Here is a 17602-nt window from a genome sequence, read left to right as displayed (position 1 = left end):
CTCGTCCCTGCCATTGAGAATAAAAAATACTCCAAAAAAGAGATGTCGGGTTTACAGTAAACATGGAAGGAGGGATACAAGGTTTTACTGCCCCATGTGCCCTTCAAAACCAGGCCTGTGCAGCTTTCCCTGTTTTGAGGCATATCACACCGTTTCTAATTAATAATTTTATATAACATTTAGGAAACACCAAAAAAGGGTGGGGTGGGGGGGGGATTCTTTTTAGGTTATCAATTTCATGTATTCACATATTTTGTTTAGTTTATGGGCTTCCCAAGGGAGGGAGGGAGGGATTCTCATGGGGAGGTAGTAAAGTCATGTCATTATGCAGCTGGGGTTTAGAGTTCCAAACATGGCCAGGTTTAAACGATTTAGGCAATAGTTAGTAAAATAGCTTACAGGTTACTAAGATCAGTCCAGGAGCGGCATCGGGCGAATGCACATTATGCTGAGAACAGTACACTGCACATGTAGAGTGAAGCTAGGTGTACGGTCCTCGGCTTAATCTGTACAATGCTGCTTGACAAAATGATCTTTAGATTGTGCGGTCTATGTTGTGGCCAGTCGCCTTGTAGCCCTATCCTAAATCTTTAGGATTATAGTTCTTAACCCATTGCCAACATGTCACTAGGGTAACGTCATATCCAGAAAGGGGAAGTATGGTCTGAGCCCGCTCCATACTTAGCGAAATGTCACTGCAACAGCCGTTTAACCACTTAGATGCGACCAATACCGACCGTGGCACCTAATGTGTTAGAAAGTGGGAGGCGAGCCCCACCGACAGTCCATTGCCCCAATGCGACACGATCGCTGAATGAAGGCCCCCAGACCTGCCATCCTTCTACTCCGGTAAAAAAACAAAATAATATACTGAAATACATAAGTATTGAAGCATACTCTGCAAGAGATCCAACGAACACTACCTCAAGTTCCCGGGGGGGTGGGGAGGGAATACAAAAATAAAATATTTTGATATATTAGGCAGTTGTGGAAAAATGCTGCAAAGTAAGAATGCTTTGAAAAATAGAAGTGTTAGTTTTTTTTAATCAATTAACAAAATACAAAGTGACTGAACAGAAGACAAATCTAAATCAAATCAATATTCGGTGTGACCACCCTTTGCCTTCAAAACAACATCAATTCTTAAAGGTACACTTGCACAAACTCATGGATTTTGCAGGATTAGGCCAGATTTACACGAGCGTGTGCGTTTTGCGTGCGCAAAAAACGTGGCGTTTTGCGCGCGCAAAAGGCACTTAACATCTCCGTGTGTCAGCTGCGTATTTTGCGTGGCTGCGTGATTTTCGTGCAGCCGCTATCATTATGACACTCTGATTGTATGTTTGTAAACAGAAAAGCACATGGTGCTTTTCTGTTTTCATTCATACTTTTTACTGCTGTTGCACGAATCACGCGCGTCACACGGAAGTGCTTCCGTATGCTGCGCGTGATTTTCACGCACCCATTAGCTTCAATGGGTGCATGATGCGCGAACAACGCACAAATATAGGACATGTCGTGAGTTTTACGCAGCGGACACACATTGTGTGAAACTCACGGACAGTCTGCACGGCCCCATAGACTAACATAGGACGTATTACACGTTCGTCTAAATAAACCCTTATAGTCATGTGTATGATGAACCAATTATACCAAACAGGTGATAATGATCATCATTTTCATATGTAGGTTGAAACACAGTCATTAACTGTAACAGAAACAGCTGTGTAAGGGGCTTAAAACTGGGTGAGGAACAGCCAAACTCTGCTACAAAAGGTGAAGTTGCGGAAGATAGTTTCATGTCACAGGTCCACCATGGCAAGACTTGAGCACTTAACAAGACACAAGGTAGTTATACTGCATCAGAATTTCTCTCCCAAGCAAAAATATTACAAAACAGACTGCGGTTTCAAGATGCGCTGTTTAAGCTCTTTTGAAACAGCCATACCTTCCACGTGGAAACAAGGCCAAGCGACTCAACTATGCTGGGGTGCAGGAAAACGGCAGCAGGTGCTCTGGACTGAGGAGTCAAAATTTTTAATATTTGGCTGTAACAGAAGGTAGTTTGTTTGCCGATGGGCTGGAGAACGGTACAATAATAGTGTCTGAAGGCAACAGTGAAGCATTGTGGAGGTTCCTTGCAAGTTTGGAGCTGCATTTCAGCAAATTGAGTTCGGGATTTGATCAGGATTAATGGTGTCCTCAATGCTGAGAAATACAGGCAGATACGTATCCATCATGCAATACCATCAGGGAGGTGTCTTATTGGCTCCAAATTTATTCTGCAGCAGGACAACAACCCCAAACATACAGCCAATGTCAATTAGAACTATGAATTTTGTGAATTGATAAAAAAAAACTAAAAACTTAACACTTCTATTCCTTAAAGAATTCTTAGGGTATGTTCACATAGGGTTTTTTGGAGCGGATTTTGACACGAAAAACACATTGGAATCAGTGCCAAAAAAACGTCCGAAATTGCCCCCCGTTGATTTGAATGGGAAGCAAAATGCGTTTTTTTCCCCGTACGGCTTTTTACAGCTCGCAGTTTTAGCCTCTGACCTCCCATTGAATCAAAGGGAGGCAGAAAAAAACAGTTTCCAAGCGTTTTTCGCAGCTTTTTGTGCCTGCGGTCCTTGCATTAGCTTTAATGGCTGCAGGCGAAAAATGCTGCATAAAACACAGAAAAGAAGCACAGCCAGTTCAAAATCCGCCTAAAAATTCCTGAAGGAATTCGGAGGCAGATTATTTCTGCCTGCAAAAAAACTCTGTGTGAACAGGGCCTTACTTTGCAGCATTTTTCCACAACTGCCTAAGACTTTTGCCCAGTACTGACTGTATGTATGTATGTATGTATGTATGTATGTATGTATATATATATATATATATATATATATATATATATATTAAAAAAAACAAAAACATAATTGGCTTTGACGCATCTGTTAAAGTCTGAACCATTACAACATAACATTATTTAACCAGCACAGTGAACGCATTAAAAAATTTTTTTATATAAAATCGCCTGAATTGCTGTTTGTCACCTGGTCTCCCACAATTTTTTTTTATAACAAGTGATTAAAGTGTAGCTGAACGTTTGACAAAATTCTGACATGTCATAGTGACATGTCAGAAGTTTTGATTGGTGGGGGTCCGATCACTGAGACCCCCACCAATCGCTAGAACGAAGCAGCTCAGCCGCTTCGCTCTGTTCGGCAAGCCGATGTATCGGAGTACGGGCCCATAGACTTTCTATTGAGTCCGTACACAGATACATTTATTTCCGGAAAAGGCCGAACAGACCCGAAGCGGATGAGCGCTCACACGAGCGCTTCAGCTGCTTCGTTCTAGCAATTGGTGGGCGTCTCAGTGCTCGGACCCCCACCAATCCAAACTTCTGACATGTCACTATGACATGTCAGAAGTTTGTCAAGCATTTAGCTACACTTTAACCCCTTACCGCACCAGGACGCACCGGTACGTCCTGCATTGAAGTGCTTTAAGGCACCGGGACGTACCGGTGCGTCCTGGCTAAAAACTGTCACCCTGTCAAAGGACAAGGTGACAGAACTGTGCCGTCAACTATTTATGACAGTTGACTGGCACAGTAAGAGGGCAAGGGACCATTCACAGCGGTCTCCTGCCGGCGATCGCTGTGATTGATCAGTCAAAGCAGACTGACCAATGACAGCTCCATGACGTGTGTATGTGATGGCGCTGGCTCAGAAGCTGAGCCAGCGCTATCACCGCCGGCAATCAGCTGTCCGACGCCCCTCTGCAACGGCCAGGATCGGAGCTAGGCTCCGATCCGGCCGATTAACTCCTTTGATGCATCGATCAACGCGATCGATGCATCTAAGTTTCTTGTAGCCTGTCGGCAACCACGATGGTTGCCACGGGCGCGGGTGTCAGCTGTTTGTAACAGCTGACATCGTGCCCTAACGGCCAGGACCAGAGCTAGGCTCCAATCCGGCCGATTAACCCCTTAGATGTAGCTATCGCTGCATCTAAGTGATTAGATCGTACCCTGTGGTTGCTAATGACAACCATCGGCACCCGCGGGTGTTCCGATGGTTGCTATGGCAACCATAGCCTAACAATCGCTTCCTAGTACGGAAGCCTATTAGGCCCCGCCGGGAGGCGAAGCCTAATAGGCTTGCTATCAGTGAATAGTGGACAGCTCTAATACACTGCACTGTGTAGAATAGCGATCAGGGCTTCATGCCTTCAAGTTCCCTAGTGGGACAAAAAAAAAGTTAAAACAAGTTAATAAAAATGTTGTTAAAGAGTAAAAAAAAATAAGTTTAAAAACACTATAACAGCCTTTTTTCCTATAATAAGTCTTTTATTATAGGAAAAACCAAAAAACATAAAAAAAAAAGTACACATATGTGGTATCCCCGCGTCCGTAACGACCCAAACGATAAAAATATCACACTATTTTACCCGTACGGTGAACACAGTAAAAAAATGAAATAAAAAACTATTCCAGAATGGCTGTTTGTTAGTCACTACCCCTTGCAAAACAGAATAAAAAAAGGGATCAAAAAGTTGCATGTACCCCAAAAGTATACCATTAAAAACCGCAGCCCGTCCCGCAAAAAACAAGCCCTCCCGCAGCTTTTTTAACGGAAAAATAAAGTTATGGCTCTCAGAATATGGTGACACAAAAAATAAATTTGAAACAAAAGTGATTTTATCGTGGAGACGCTGCAAAGCATAAGAAAAACTATATACATATGGTATCGCCGTAATCGTACCGACCCGCATAATAACGTAAAATTGTCATTCATAGCGTATGGTGAACGCCGTAAAAAAATAAAAAATATCAGAATTGCAGGTTTTTGCTCACCTTGCTTGCCAATAAAATGAAATACAAAGTGATCAAAAAAAATCGCATGTACTCCAAAATAGTACCAATGAAATCTACAGATTGTACCGCAACAAATAAGCCCTCAACCAGCTCCAGTGGAGAAAAAATAAAGAAGTTCTGGCTCTCAGAATATGGCGATGCAAAATGTGCAGAGTGTCCAAAAGCGGATAAGATTGGGCACCATTTTTCAGTGCGACACAGGCCACACATCTGTGGATAATTATTTATTTACCCAATTATTATACTCTCTTATTATGCCCTGATGTACTCCGCACAGCTTACATATGCCCACACATCATAAATGAAATACAGTGAAGGAAATAAGTATTTGATCCCTTGCTGATTTTGTAAGTTTGCCCACTGTCCATGACATGAACAGTCTAGAATTTTTAGGCTAAGTTAATTTTACCAGTGAGAGATGGATTATATTTTTTTTTAAAAAAACAGAAAATCACATTATATATATTTATTTGCATTGTGCACAGAGAAATAAGTATTTGATCCCTTTGGCAAACAAGACTTAATACTTGGTGGCAAAACCCTTGTTGGCAAGCACAGCAGTCAGACTTTTTTGTAGTTGATGATGAGGTTTGCACACATGTTAGATGGAATTTTGGCCCACTCCTCTTTGCAGATCATCTGTAAATCATTAAGATTTCGAGGCTGTCGCTTGGCAACTCGGATCTTCAGCTCCCTCCATAAGCTTTCGATGGGATTAAGTTCTGGAGACTGGCTAGGCCACTCCATGACCTTAATGTGCTTCTCTTTGAGCCACTCCTTTTGTTGCCTTGGCTGTATGTTTCGGGTCATTGTCGTGCTGGAACACCCAGCAACGAGCCATTTTTAATATCCTGGTGGAGGGAAGGAGGTTGTCACTCAGGATTTGACGGTACATGGCTCCATCCATTCTCCCATTGATGCGGTGAAGTAGTCCTGTGCCCTTAGCAGAGAAACACCCCCAAAATATAATGTTTCCACCTCCATGCTTGACAGTGGGGACGGTGTTCTTTGGGTCATAGGCAGCATTTCTCTTCCTCCAAACACGGCGAGTTGAGTTAATGCCAAAGAGCTGAATTTTAGTCTCATCTGAACACAGCACCTTCTCCCAATCACTCTCAGAATCATCCAGATGTTCATTTGCAAACTTCAGACGGGCCTGTACATGTGCCTTCTTGAGCAGGGGGACCTTGTGGGCACTGCAGGATTTTAATCCATTACGGCGTAATGTGTTACCAATGGTTTTCTTGGTGACTGTGGTCCCAGCTGCCTTGAGATCATTAACAAGTTCCCCCCGTGTAGTTTTCGGCTGAGCTCTCACCTTCCTCAGGATCAAGGATACCCCACGAGGTGAGATTTTGCATGGAGCCCCAGATCGATGTCGATTGACAGTCATTTTGTATGTCTTGCATTTTCTTACTATTGCACCAACAGTTGTCTCCTTCTCAGCCAGCGTCTTACTTATGGTTTTGTAGCCCATTCCAGCCTTGTGCAGGTCTATGATCTTGTCCCTGACATCCTTAGAAAGCTCTTTGGTCTTGCCCATGTTGTAGAGGTTAGAGTCAGACGGATTAATTGAGTCTGTGGACAGGAGTCTTTTATACAGGTGACCATTTAAGACAGCTGTCTTTAATGCAGGCACCAAGTTGATTTGGAGCGTGTAACTGCTCTGGAGGAGGCTGAACTCTTAATGGTTGGTAGGGGATCAAATACTTAATTCTCTGTGCACAATGCAAATATATATAATTTAGACTGTGATTTTTTTTTGATTTTTTTTTTTTTATATATAATCTCTCTCTCACTGGTAAAATCAACCTAGCCTAAAAATTCTAGACTGTTCATGACTTTGACAGTGGGCAAACTTACAAAATCAGCAAGGGATCAAATACTTATTTCCTTCACTGTACCAGCAAAACCCCCAAACAAAACAACTAGCGAGCAAAATCCACGCTCCAAAAGACAAATGTCGCTCCCTCCCTTCTGAGCCCTGCAGCGTGCCCAAGCAGCAGTGTACGTCCACATATATGGCATCGCCATACCCGAGAGAACCCGCTTAACAGTTGGAGGTATTTGTCTTCAGTGGCACAAACTGGGCACAAAATATTGTGCACTAAAATGGCACATACCTGTGGAAATTTGCAATTTTCACTTTGCACCATCCACTGAGCATTCATTTCTAATAGAAAAAAAAAACCTGTGTGGTCAAAATGCCTTGAGGGGTGCAGTTTCCAAAATGGGGATCACTACTTGGGGGCTAGTTTTACTATTTGACCCCAGAGCCCTGCCATTGTGGGCTAATGCTGCGAAAATCACCAAAATAGGTCTCACATGCGCCTTTCACTCCTAAGTGTCCTGGCAGTTGGACAGAGTCAGTGACAGGTAAGCTGCATTACCAAATCAAACAAGCTACCATACATTCTAATTATTAGATTCACGATTTTACCAGTTTACAAACAAAAGACAAATAAACATGTTCACTACCGCACTCATCATTATAGCTGCCCTTGCTTTACAATCCTACCGCCCATTTAGGCCTTGCCAAAAAACAGTCCACATCAGTCCCTCTCTCCTTGCCTCGCCCATGTACAGCTCCCATGCACTATTCACTTTCCTCAGTCAACTTAACCCATCCCATCCCACTGCTCAACATAAAAAATGCTCTCATAAATCACAGAACCATCTGCTGTCTGTCTCCATTCCCCTGCTACTACCGTGTTTCCCCGAAAGTAAGACAGTGTCTTACTTTCTTTTTATCCCCAAAAGCCCCACTATGTCTTACTTTCGGGGTATGTCTTATATTGTAAAAAAATTGTCGAATTTTTTTTTTTTTTTTTTTTCACAAACTTTAACTGTTTTACATTTTTTTTTTTTAGTCCCACCAGGGGACTTCACTATGCGATGTGCCGATCGCATATATAATGCTTTGGTATACTTAGTATACCGAAGCATTATTGCCTGTCAGTGTAAAACTGACAGGCAACCTATTAGGTCATGCCTCCGGCATCGCCTAACAGGCAGATGCTGAAGGCAGACCTGGGGGTCTTTGTTAGACCCCCGGCTGTCATGGAAACCCGACGGCGACCCGCGATTTGTTTGCGGGGGCGCCGATCGGGTGACAGAGGGAGCTCCCCCCTCTGTCAAACACATTAAATGCCGCTGTCACTATTGACAGCGGCATTTAATGGGTTAAACTGCCGGAATCGGCGCGCGCTTCGATTCCGGCAGTTGCAGCAGGAGCAAGTGCAGGGGACGGCGCGGTGACGTATGGAGAGGGGGGCGGCGCGGAAGTGGGCAGGAGGCGGCAATACCCCCGTGTTTCCCCGAAAGTAAGACATATGTCTTACTTTCGGGGTACGGCTTATATTAGCCGACCCCCCTGAAACCCCCGATACGTCTTACAATCGGGGGTGTCTTACTATCGGGGAAACACGGTAGCTGCAGGGGACATATCTCCCAACCCTGGTCCTCCCTTTTCTTCTGCCAAGCTCAACTACTTACCTGCCACACATAGAAACCCTACAAATCTTCTTACCATTCCTTGTATGTCTTCTCCTGTCTCTTTTAACTGTGCTCTCTGGAATTCTCGGTCCGTGTGCAACAAGCTCACCTTTATTCATGACTTATTCCTTTCTAAGGCTATGTTCACACGGGGTCTTTTGCCGAGTTTTTTGACGCGGAAACTGCGTCGCAAAACTCGGCAGAAACGGCCCGAGAACGCCTCCCATTGATTTCAATGGGAGGCGTCGGCGTCTTTTTCCCGCGAGCAGTAAAACTGCCTCGCGGGAAAAAGAAGCGACATGCCCTATCTTCGGGCGCTTCCGCCTCCGACCTCCCATTGACTTCAATGGGAGGCAGGAGAAAGCGTGTTTTCTGCCCGCGGCGCTCAATGGCCGCGGGCGAAAAACGGCGCGATCATTGCTATTCACACGGAGTATTTTGGGGGAGGAATATCTGCCTCAAAATTCCGTTTGGAGCTTTGAGGCAGATATTCCTCCCCCAAAATACTCCGTGTGAACATAGCCTAACTCTCTCAACCTCCTGGCTCTTACAGAAACATGGCTACACCTGTCTGACACTGCTTCACCTGCTGCTCTATCTCATGGTGGTCTCCACTTCTCTCATGCCCCCAGACCTGAGAACAGGCAGGGTGGAGGAGTAGGTATACTTCTTTCCCCACACTGCACTTTCCAGGTCATTCCCCCGGTCCCCTCACTCACATTTCCCTCTTTTGAAGTCCACACCCTCAGACTCTTTCACCCTTTTTCCCTCCGAGTGGCAGTTGTCTACCGCCCCCCGGGCTCACCCCGCCAATTCCTGGATCATTTTGCTGCCTGGCTTCCACAATTTCTATCCTCTGAAACACCAACTCTCATCATGGGTCACTTCAACATCCCCATTGATAACCCAATCTCCTCATCTGCCTCCAAGTTTTTATCTTTAACCTCCTCCCTAGGTCTGTCACAACTTACTAACTCTCCTACACATGAAGACGGGCATTCACTTGACCTGGTCTTCAGTCTCTGCTCAGTTTCTGACTTTATTAACTCTCCTCTCCCGCTTTCTGACCACAACCTTCTCTCCTTTACTATCAAATATTCTCTGCCTTCTAAGTCCATGCCTACATATCAGACATACAGAAATCTACATGCCATTAACACTCAAAAACTCATAGACAGTCTACAGTCCTCATTGTCCCCTATCACTTCTCTCTCCTGTCCCAATCTGGCTGCCAAACTTTACAATAACACTCTCAAGAATGCATTGGATGAAGCAGCCCCCCCCCCCCTACACTCCGAACCCCCCGACAAAGACAACCCTGGCACACGCCTCAATCTTGTCTGTCTGCTGTCTCTAACATCATGTAATCTCTCTATCTGAAATTGAATCTTTCTAAAACTGAGCTCCTTGTGTTCCCACCATCTACTAACCTCCGTAAACCTGATGTCTCTATCTCTGTGTGTGGCACTATCATAACTCCTAAGCAGCATGCCCGCTGTCTCGGGGTTATTTTTGACTCAGATCTTTCCTTTACTCCTCACATTCAATCACTTTCATGCTCCTGTCATTTTCACCTCAAAAACATCTCCAGAATCCGCCCTTTTCTTACGGAGGAAAAAGCCAAAACTCTCATTGCTGCTCTGATTCACTCTCGTCTTGACTACTGTAACTCATTACTAGTCGGTCTTCCCCTCACCAAACTCTCCCCACTCCAATCTATCCTCAATGCAGCAGCCAGGCTCATATTTATGACCAACCGCTACACCAACGCCTCTACCCTGTGCCAGTCACTGCACTGGTTGCCCATCCCCTTCAGAATAAAATTCATACTTATTACTCTAACCCACAAAGCTCTCCACAGTGCTGCACCTCCTTACATCTCCTACCTCATCTCTGTCTACCACCCTACTCGGGCTGTTCGTTCTACTAACAACCTTACATTAAAATCTGCCATAATCCGAACCTCCCACTCCCGTCTCCAGGATTTTTCTCGTGCTGCACCAGTCCTCTGGAATGTGCTACCCCAGACAAATCAGATTAATTCCCAATATCCACAGATTTAAACGTGCCCTTAAAACACATCTATTTAGACAGGCCTATAACATTCCCTAATCTGACTCCTTTCCATGACCCTCCTTTTAGATTAGTCATCAGAATAAGATTCCACCACACTCCTTCTCTTCATGTCTGCCATACACTGAGACTGGCTGGTGACCGGCTTATGCAGCTTTATGTGTACCCCCCCCCCCCCCCCATGTGTATAAAAATGGCCGGACTATTGTACAGAACAAACACTGTTACACTTTGTGTCTCCTTTATTTCCTCATAGATTGTAAGATCTTGCGAGCAGGGTCCTCACTTCTCAGGTTTGAATTGTAAATGAACTTTGTCACTATCTAATGTCTGATATTGTTTGTTTCATGTTCCCTCTAAATTGTAAAGTGCTGCGTAATATGTTGGCGCTATATAAAGATTATTATTATTATTATTATTATTATTATTATTAAGCCCTGTCATATGTCCAGGCAAATGATAAATGCCTTGAGGGGTGTAGTTTACAAAATAGGGTCACTTCTCATGGTTTTACACTCTACTCTAATACCTAAGGGAGCTCTGCAAATGCGACATGGCGCCCATACACCAGTCCAGCAAAATCTGTGCTCTAAAAGCCACATGGCACTCCTTCCATTTTGAGCTCTGCCATGTGCCCAAACAGCAGTTTAGGGCCACACGTGGGGTATTGCCGTACTCGGGAGAAATTGGGTAACAAATTATGTGTTTTTTTCTCCTAGTGGGAAAAAAATTGGGTGCAAAACTACATATTTTTGGGAAAAAAAATAATTTTTCATTTTCACTGCCTCATTCTAATACAATCTATGAAACACCTGTGGTATCAAAATGCTCAGTACACCCCTAGATGATTACCCTAAGGGGTAAAGTTTCCAAAATGGAGTCACTTCTCAGGGGTTTCTACTGTACGGGTACCTCAGGGGCTCTGCAAATGCGACATGGCGCCCAAAAAACACTCCTGCCATTCTTAGACCTGCGGTGTATCCAAGCAGCAGTTTATAACCACATATGGGGTATTGCCGTACTCGGGAGAAATTGCTTTACAATTGTTGGGGCGGTTTTTCTCCTTTATTCCTTGTGAAAATGAAAACAATTCAACATTTTAGTGAAAAGAATGTAGATTTTCATTTTCACTGCATAATGCCAATAATTCAGCAAAAAAACTGTGGGGTCAAAATGCTCACTATATTGCTAGATAAATTCCACGAGGGGTATAGTTTCCCAAATGGGGTCACTTTTGCCGGGTTTGCACTATTTTGGTCCCTCAGTGGCTTTGCAAATGTGACATGGGGCCGCAAACCATTCCTGCTAAACTTGAGCTCCAAAAGCCAAATGGCGCTCCGTCCTTTCTAACTTCCGCCATGTATCCAAACAGCAGTTTATTACCACATATGGGGTATTGCTGTGCTCAGAAGAGTTTGCTTTACAAATATTGGGGTGTTTTTTCTCCTTTATCTGTTGTAAAAATGAAAACATCTGAACTAAAACTACATTTTATTAGAAAAAAATTTAGATTTTCAATTTCACAGCATAATTCCCATAAATTCAGCAAAAACCGTGTAGGGTCAAAATGCTAACTATAACCCTAGAAAAATTCCTTGAGAGGTGGTTTCCAAAATGGGGTCACTTTTGGGGAGTTTCCACTGTTATGGTCCCTCCAGGGCTTTGCAAACACAACATGGCACCGAAAACCATTCCAGCAAAATCTGCGCTCCAAAATCCAAATGGCCCTCTTTCCCTTCTGAACCCTGCCGTGGGTCCAAACAGCAGTTTATTACCACATATGGGGTATTGCCGTAATCGGGAGACATTGACTTACAAATGTTGGAGTGCTTTATCTCCTCTATTCCTTGTAAAAACTAAAACATCGTATGTTTTTTCAGAAAAAAAGTAGATTTTCATTTTTACAGACCAGTTCCAATAAATTTAGCAAAAAACCTGTGGGCTAAAAATGGCAAGTATACCTCTTGAAAAATTCCTTGAGGGGTGTAGTTTCCAAAATGGGGTCACTTTTGGGGGGTTTCCACTGTTTTGGCACCACAAGACCCCTGCAAACCCGACATGGTGCCGAAAATATATTCTAATAAAATAGAGGCCCCAAAATCCACAAGGTGCTCCTTTGCTTCTGAGGCCAGTGTTTCAGTCCAGTAGCGCACTAGGGCCACATGTGGGATATTTCTAAAAATTGCAGAATCTTGGCAATAAATATTGAGTTGCGTTTTTCTGGTAAAACCTTCTGTGTTACAGAAAAAAACTGTATTACAAATGAATTTCGTAAAAAAAAAAAAATAGAAATTTGTAAATTTCACCTTTAGGCCTCATGCACACGACCGTAAAAACTCCCGTTATTACGGGTCGTAATCACGACCCGTAATAACGGGCTCATAGACTTCTATTGGCGACGGGTGCCTTCCCGTTTTCTCACGGGAAGGTGCCCGTTCCGTTAAAAAAGATAGAACATGTCCTATTTCTGGCCGTAATAACGGCACGGACAGTCCATAGAAGTCTATGGAGCTCTCGTAATAACGGGTGGCTACATGTGTGCACCCGTCATTACGGCAGCGTTGCTAAGCGACGTCAGTAAATAGTCACTGTCCAGGGAGCTGAAAGAGTTAACTGATCGGCAGTAACTCTTTCAGCACCCTGGACAGTGACTACCGATCAGTATAAACCTGTAAAAAATAAAAATAAAAGACGTTCATACTTACCGACAACTTCCTGCTTCCTCCAGTCCGGTCTCCCGCCCGTTGCCTTGGTGACGCGTCCCTCTCGACATCCGGGCCGACGTCCTGGATGACGTTTCAGGCCATGTGACCGCTGCAGCCAATCACAGGTCAATCACAGGCTGCAGCGGTCACATGGACTGCCGCGTCATCCAGGGATGTCGGGCTGGATGTGAAGAGAGGGACGCGTCACCAAGACAACGGCCGGGTAAGTATGAATTTCTTTAACTTTTATTACAGAAAAGGCTGTCCCTTCTCTCTATCCTGCACTGATAGAGAGAAGGGGCTGCCGATTAGTGCAGTGCTATTTTGCTGCCAAAAACGTGCTCGTAAATACGGGTGGAATACGGGTGACACCGGACCCATATTTACGAGCACGGGTTCGTAAATACTGGTGCAAAACGGGTGGAATACGTGTGACACCGGACCCGTATTTACGCCAGTATTTACGGGTGTGAAAAAATACGGTCGTGTGCATGAGGCCTCACTTTGCTTTATTTCCTGTGAAATGCCTAAAGGCTTAAAATAATTTCTGAATGCTGTTTTGAATACTTTGAGGTGTGCAGCTTTTAAAATGGGGTGTTTTATAGGCGGTTTCTAATATATAAGGCCCTCAAAGCCACTTCAGAACTGAACTGGTCCCTGAAAAAATAGCCTTTTGAATTTTCTTGAAAATGCGAGAAATTGCAGCTAAAGTTCTAAGCCTTGTAACGTCCTAGAAAAATAAAAGCACGTTAAAAAATGATGCAAACGTAAAGTAGACATATGGGAAATGTTAACTAGTAAATATTTTGTGTTGTATTACTATCTGTTTTACAAGCAGATACATTACAATTTAGAAAAATGCAGATTTGGCCAAATGTTCTCTAAATTTTGGTGTTTTTTACAAATAAATATTGAATTTCACGACGACATTTTTTCAGTATCATAAAGTACAACATGTCACGAGAAAACAATCTCCGAACCGTTTGGATAGGCAAAAGCATTCTGGAGTTATTACCACATAAAGTGACAAGTCAGATTTGCAAAAATCGGCTGTGTCCACAAGGCCAAAACAGGCTTAGACACTAAGGGGTTAAAAGTCGTGTATACCCCAAAATCATTTCAATAATAACTACAGTGCACCCTGCAAATATTGAACAAATACTTATTTACTTTCTAAAATAAAATACAAATTTAAATGTGGTATTGCAGTAACGGTTTTGACCCGCAGAATAAAGTTAACTAGTCGTTTTAACGGCACAGTGAAAAACAACACACAAAAAACAACGGCTGAATCACTGTTTTTTTTTCCATTCCACCCCACAATAAATATGGTACAATAAATGGTGCCGTGAAGAACTACAACTCTTCTTGCAAAAAACAACCCCTCATATGGCTATGTCGACGGAAAAAAGATGTTATGGCTTTTGGAATATGGGGAGAAAATAAATGTGAATGAAAAAACAATGTGGCGGCAGAAGGTTCATGATACTTTGTGCATGGGTGATTAAAGGTTTTAGCAAAGAAGAGGAAGGATCCAGCGATGCGTAGTATAAATAGGGGAAACTCCGTTCCCACTTTATTGGAAAATAATCACACAAAGTAAGAAGAAACACCAGGAGGATGACAAGGTGGTCAGAATGGCAAAAAACGAAGCCTACGCGTTTCAAGCACAGGCTGTGCTCTTAAAGAGGCTCTGTCACCAGATATTGCAACCCCTATCTGCTATTGCAGCACATAGGTGCTGTAATGGAGATTACAGTAACGTTTTTATTTTTAAAAAACAAGCATTTTTGGCCAAGTTATGACCATTTTTGTAGTTATGCAAATGAGGCTTGCAAAAGTCCAAGTGGGTGTGTTTAAAAGTAAAAGTCCAAGTGGGCGTGTATTATGTGCGTACATCGGGGCGTTTTTAATACTTTTACTAGCTAGGCGTTCTGACGAGAAGTATCATCCACTTCTCTTCAGAACGCCCAGCTTCTGCCAGATCACGCTGTGACGTCACTCACAGGTCCTGCATCGTGTCAGACGAGCGAGGACACATCGGCACCAGAGGCTTCAGTTGATTCTGCAGCAGCATCGGCGTTAGCAGGTAAGTCGATGTAGCTACTTACCTGCAAACGCTGATGCTGCTGCAGAATCAACTGTAGCCTCTGGTGCCGATGTGGCCGACACGATGCAGGACCTGTGAGTGACGTCACAGCGTGATCTGGCAGAAGCTGGGCATTCTGAAGAGAAGTGGATGATACTTCTCATCAGAACGCCCAGCTAGTAAAAGTATTAAACACGCCCCGATGTACGCACATAATACACGCCCACTTGGACTTTTACTTTTAAACACACCCACTTGGACTTTTGCAAGCCTCATTTGCATAAATACAAAAATGGTCATAACTTGGCCAAAAATGCTCATTTTTAAAAAATAAAAACGTTACTGTAATCTACATTGCAGCGCCTATCTGCTGCAATAGCAGATAGGGGTTGCAAAATCTGGTGACAGAGCCTCTTTAATCATGGCTAAGACATGTCTTAGCCATGATTAAGAGCACAGCCAGTGCTTGAAACGCTTAGGCTTCGTTTTTTTGCCATTCTGACCACCTTGTCATCCTCCTGGTGTTTCTTCTTACTTTGTGTGATTATTTTCCAATAAAGTGGGAACGGAGTTTCCCCTATTTATACTACGCATCGCTGGATCCTTCCTCTTCTTTGCTACTACTACCTGCCGCGTGCCGTCGCGGTTGATCCAGCCAGGATGCGATGTCTATTCACACTCCCGACACTTCGGTAAAGTTTGTGTGGGACTTAACCACACAGCACAGCGTGATCTTGCGAGATCATGCTGTGCTGTGTAAGTCCCACAGAAACGTTACCGAAGTGTCGGGAGTGTGAATAGACATCGCATCCTGGCTGGAGGCGATGTCTATTCAGTCTCTAGAAACTTCGGTACAGTTAATGTGGGAGTATTTTACAGCACAGAGTGATCTCGCGAGTTAACGCCCAGTTGGGCATTAAGAAACTAATTAGAATAAATCTAAAATTGTTCATAACTTGCTCAAAATTTATTGTTTTTCAAAATAAAAACCACTGCTGTTATCTACATTACAGTGCCGATCAGATTATGTAGGAGATAGGGCACTTATAATCTGGTGACAGAGACTCTTTAAGGCACTTTTACACCGGCCAATTATCCCGATAATTGCCCTGTGTAAACAAGGTAACAATCTGCTGATAAACGAACAAACGCTCGTTTATCGGCTGATTGTATCGTTTTGAATGCCTTAAATATTATCCTTGTCGGCAGCACATCTCCCTGTGTAAACAAGAGGTGCTGCCGACATGATAATAATGTATGGGGACGAGCGATCGGAGTAACAAGTGCTCGTCCCCATACATAGCTCCTTGTGAAAGTCTCGTTGATCGCGCTCGTTTACACGGCCTGCACGGCAGCTCAGGGGAAACGAAATATTTAGTGCCCTGCAGGATTATTATCATCATTGCCTCCAATGATATTGGGGGAACTGCAGATGACACACATTCTAAAGCCTCTATAAAAGGAGTTCATGGTGTTTCTTATATTATTCTATTCTTCCACTTGCTAAACGCAACAAAACAATATACGCCAGTTTTTGACATATAATAAACAAATTCGCAATGTTAAAATTGGGCTATAAGCAATTGTTCCCAAGGAACGTCACCGCACGAACTTGCAGTTACACCTCGGGAAAAGTACGAATTGCTAAGCACAGCCACAGGACCCTTACACGGAATCCTTCTTATGACAAGTAGCAACGAGCGCCGATGACAACGTAACAACCACTCATTTACCGTTCGTCATGATGCCGTTTTCTCTTCCTGTTACACCGCCGCAACACTAAATGACATCAGTACGACGCGGCAGCAGAGATCACGTGATGAGAAAGAAGACTACGGAAGGGCGAGGGCGTCAACGTTTGTTCCTTGTACAGTTCGCCTTTTTACCTCATTTGTGTCTTTTACCTTCACCTCACGTCAGCGGCTTTATAGTGTGCCTTTACACCAGAACATCGTTCCATGTGTTAGCCACTTATTTATTTTTTTTGTATCATAAGCCCTTGCATTGTTGGTCTCTTCCTCATAGGCTTATACTATAGGGCCTTATTTGTAGGGCAGTTTTGGTGCAGTTCTTGAAACCACAACCAGGGATGAACCAGACCAGTCTGCTGCCCGCTAACGACTGCTGTGGCAGCCCGCGGCGTGAGGGGGCCCATGCCGCCCGCTGACACAGCCCCTCCCATGCCCAGTGGCGCCACTAGCAGCTGCCATGGCTGCTACAGCGGTAGCGATGCCACATTCAATAATATCTGCATCCTTAGGACACAGATACTATTGAACACTATGGCAGAGCAGAGAGGTATCTAGGCTACAGGCCTGCAGCCTATCAGGCGTCTCATTGAGTCTAAGGTCGGATTCACACGAGCGT

General features: G+C 43.9%; 1 protein-coding gene across 1 annotated transcript in view; it reads right to left on the bottom strand.

The window, feature by feature from the left end:
- TMEM167B (transmembrane protein 167B) overlaps positions 1 to 17072 on the bottom strand; it is a 52419-nt gene extending 35347 nt beyond the window's left edge. The window contains exon 1 of the mRNA XM_075853541.1: positions 16969 to 17072. Coding sequence (XP_075709656.1) covers positions 16969 to 16978 — 10 coding nt within the window. The 5' untranslated portion in view covers positions 16979 to 17072. The remainder of the gene's footprint in view (positions 1 to 16968) is intronic.
- Between the last annotated feature and the right edge of the window lie 530 nt (positions 17073 to 17602).

Source organism: Rhinoderma darwinii, chromosome 2, assembly GCF_050947455.1.
Source record: "Rhinoderma darwinii isolate aRhiDar2 chromosome 2, aRhiDar2.hap1, whole genome shotgun sequence".
Lineage (NCBI taxonomy): Eukaryota > Metazoa > Chordata > Amphibia > Anura > Rhinodermatidae > Rhinoderma > Rhinoderma darwinii.
This window is presented reverse-complemented; position numbering and strand designations above follow the sequence as displayed.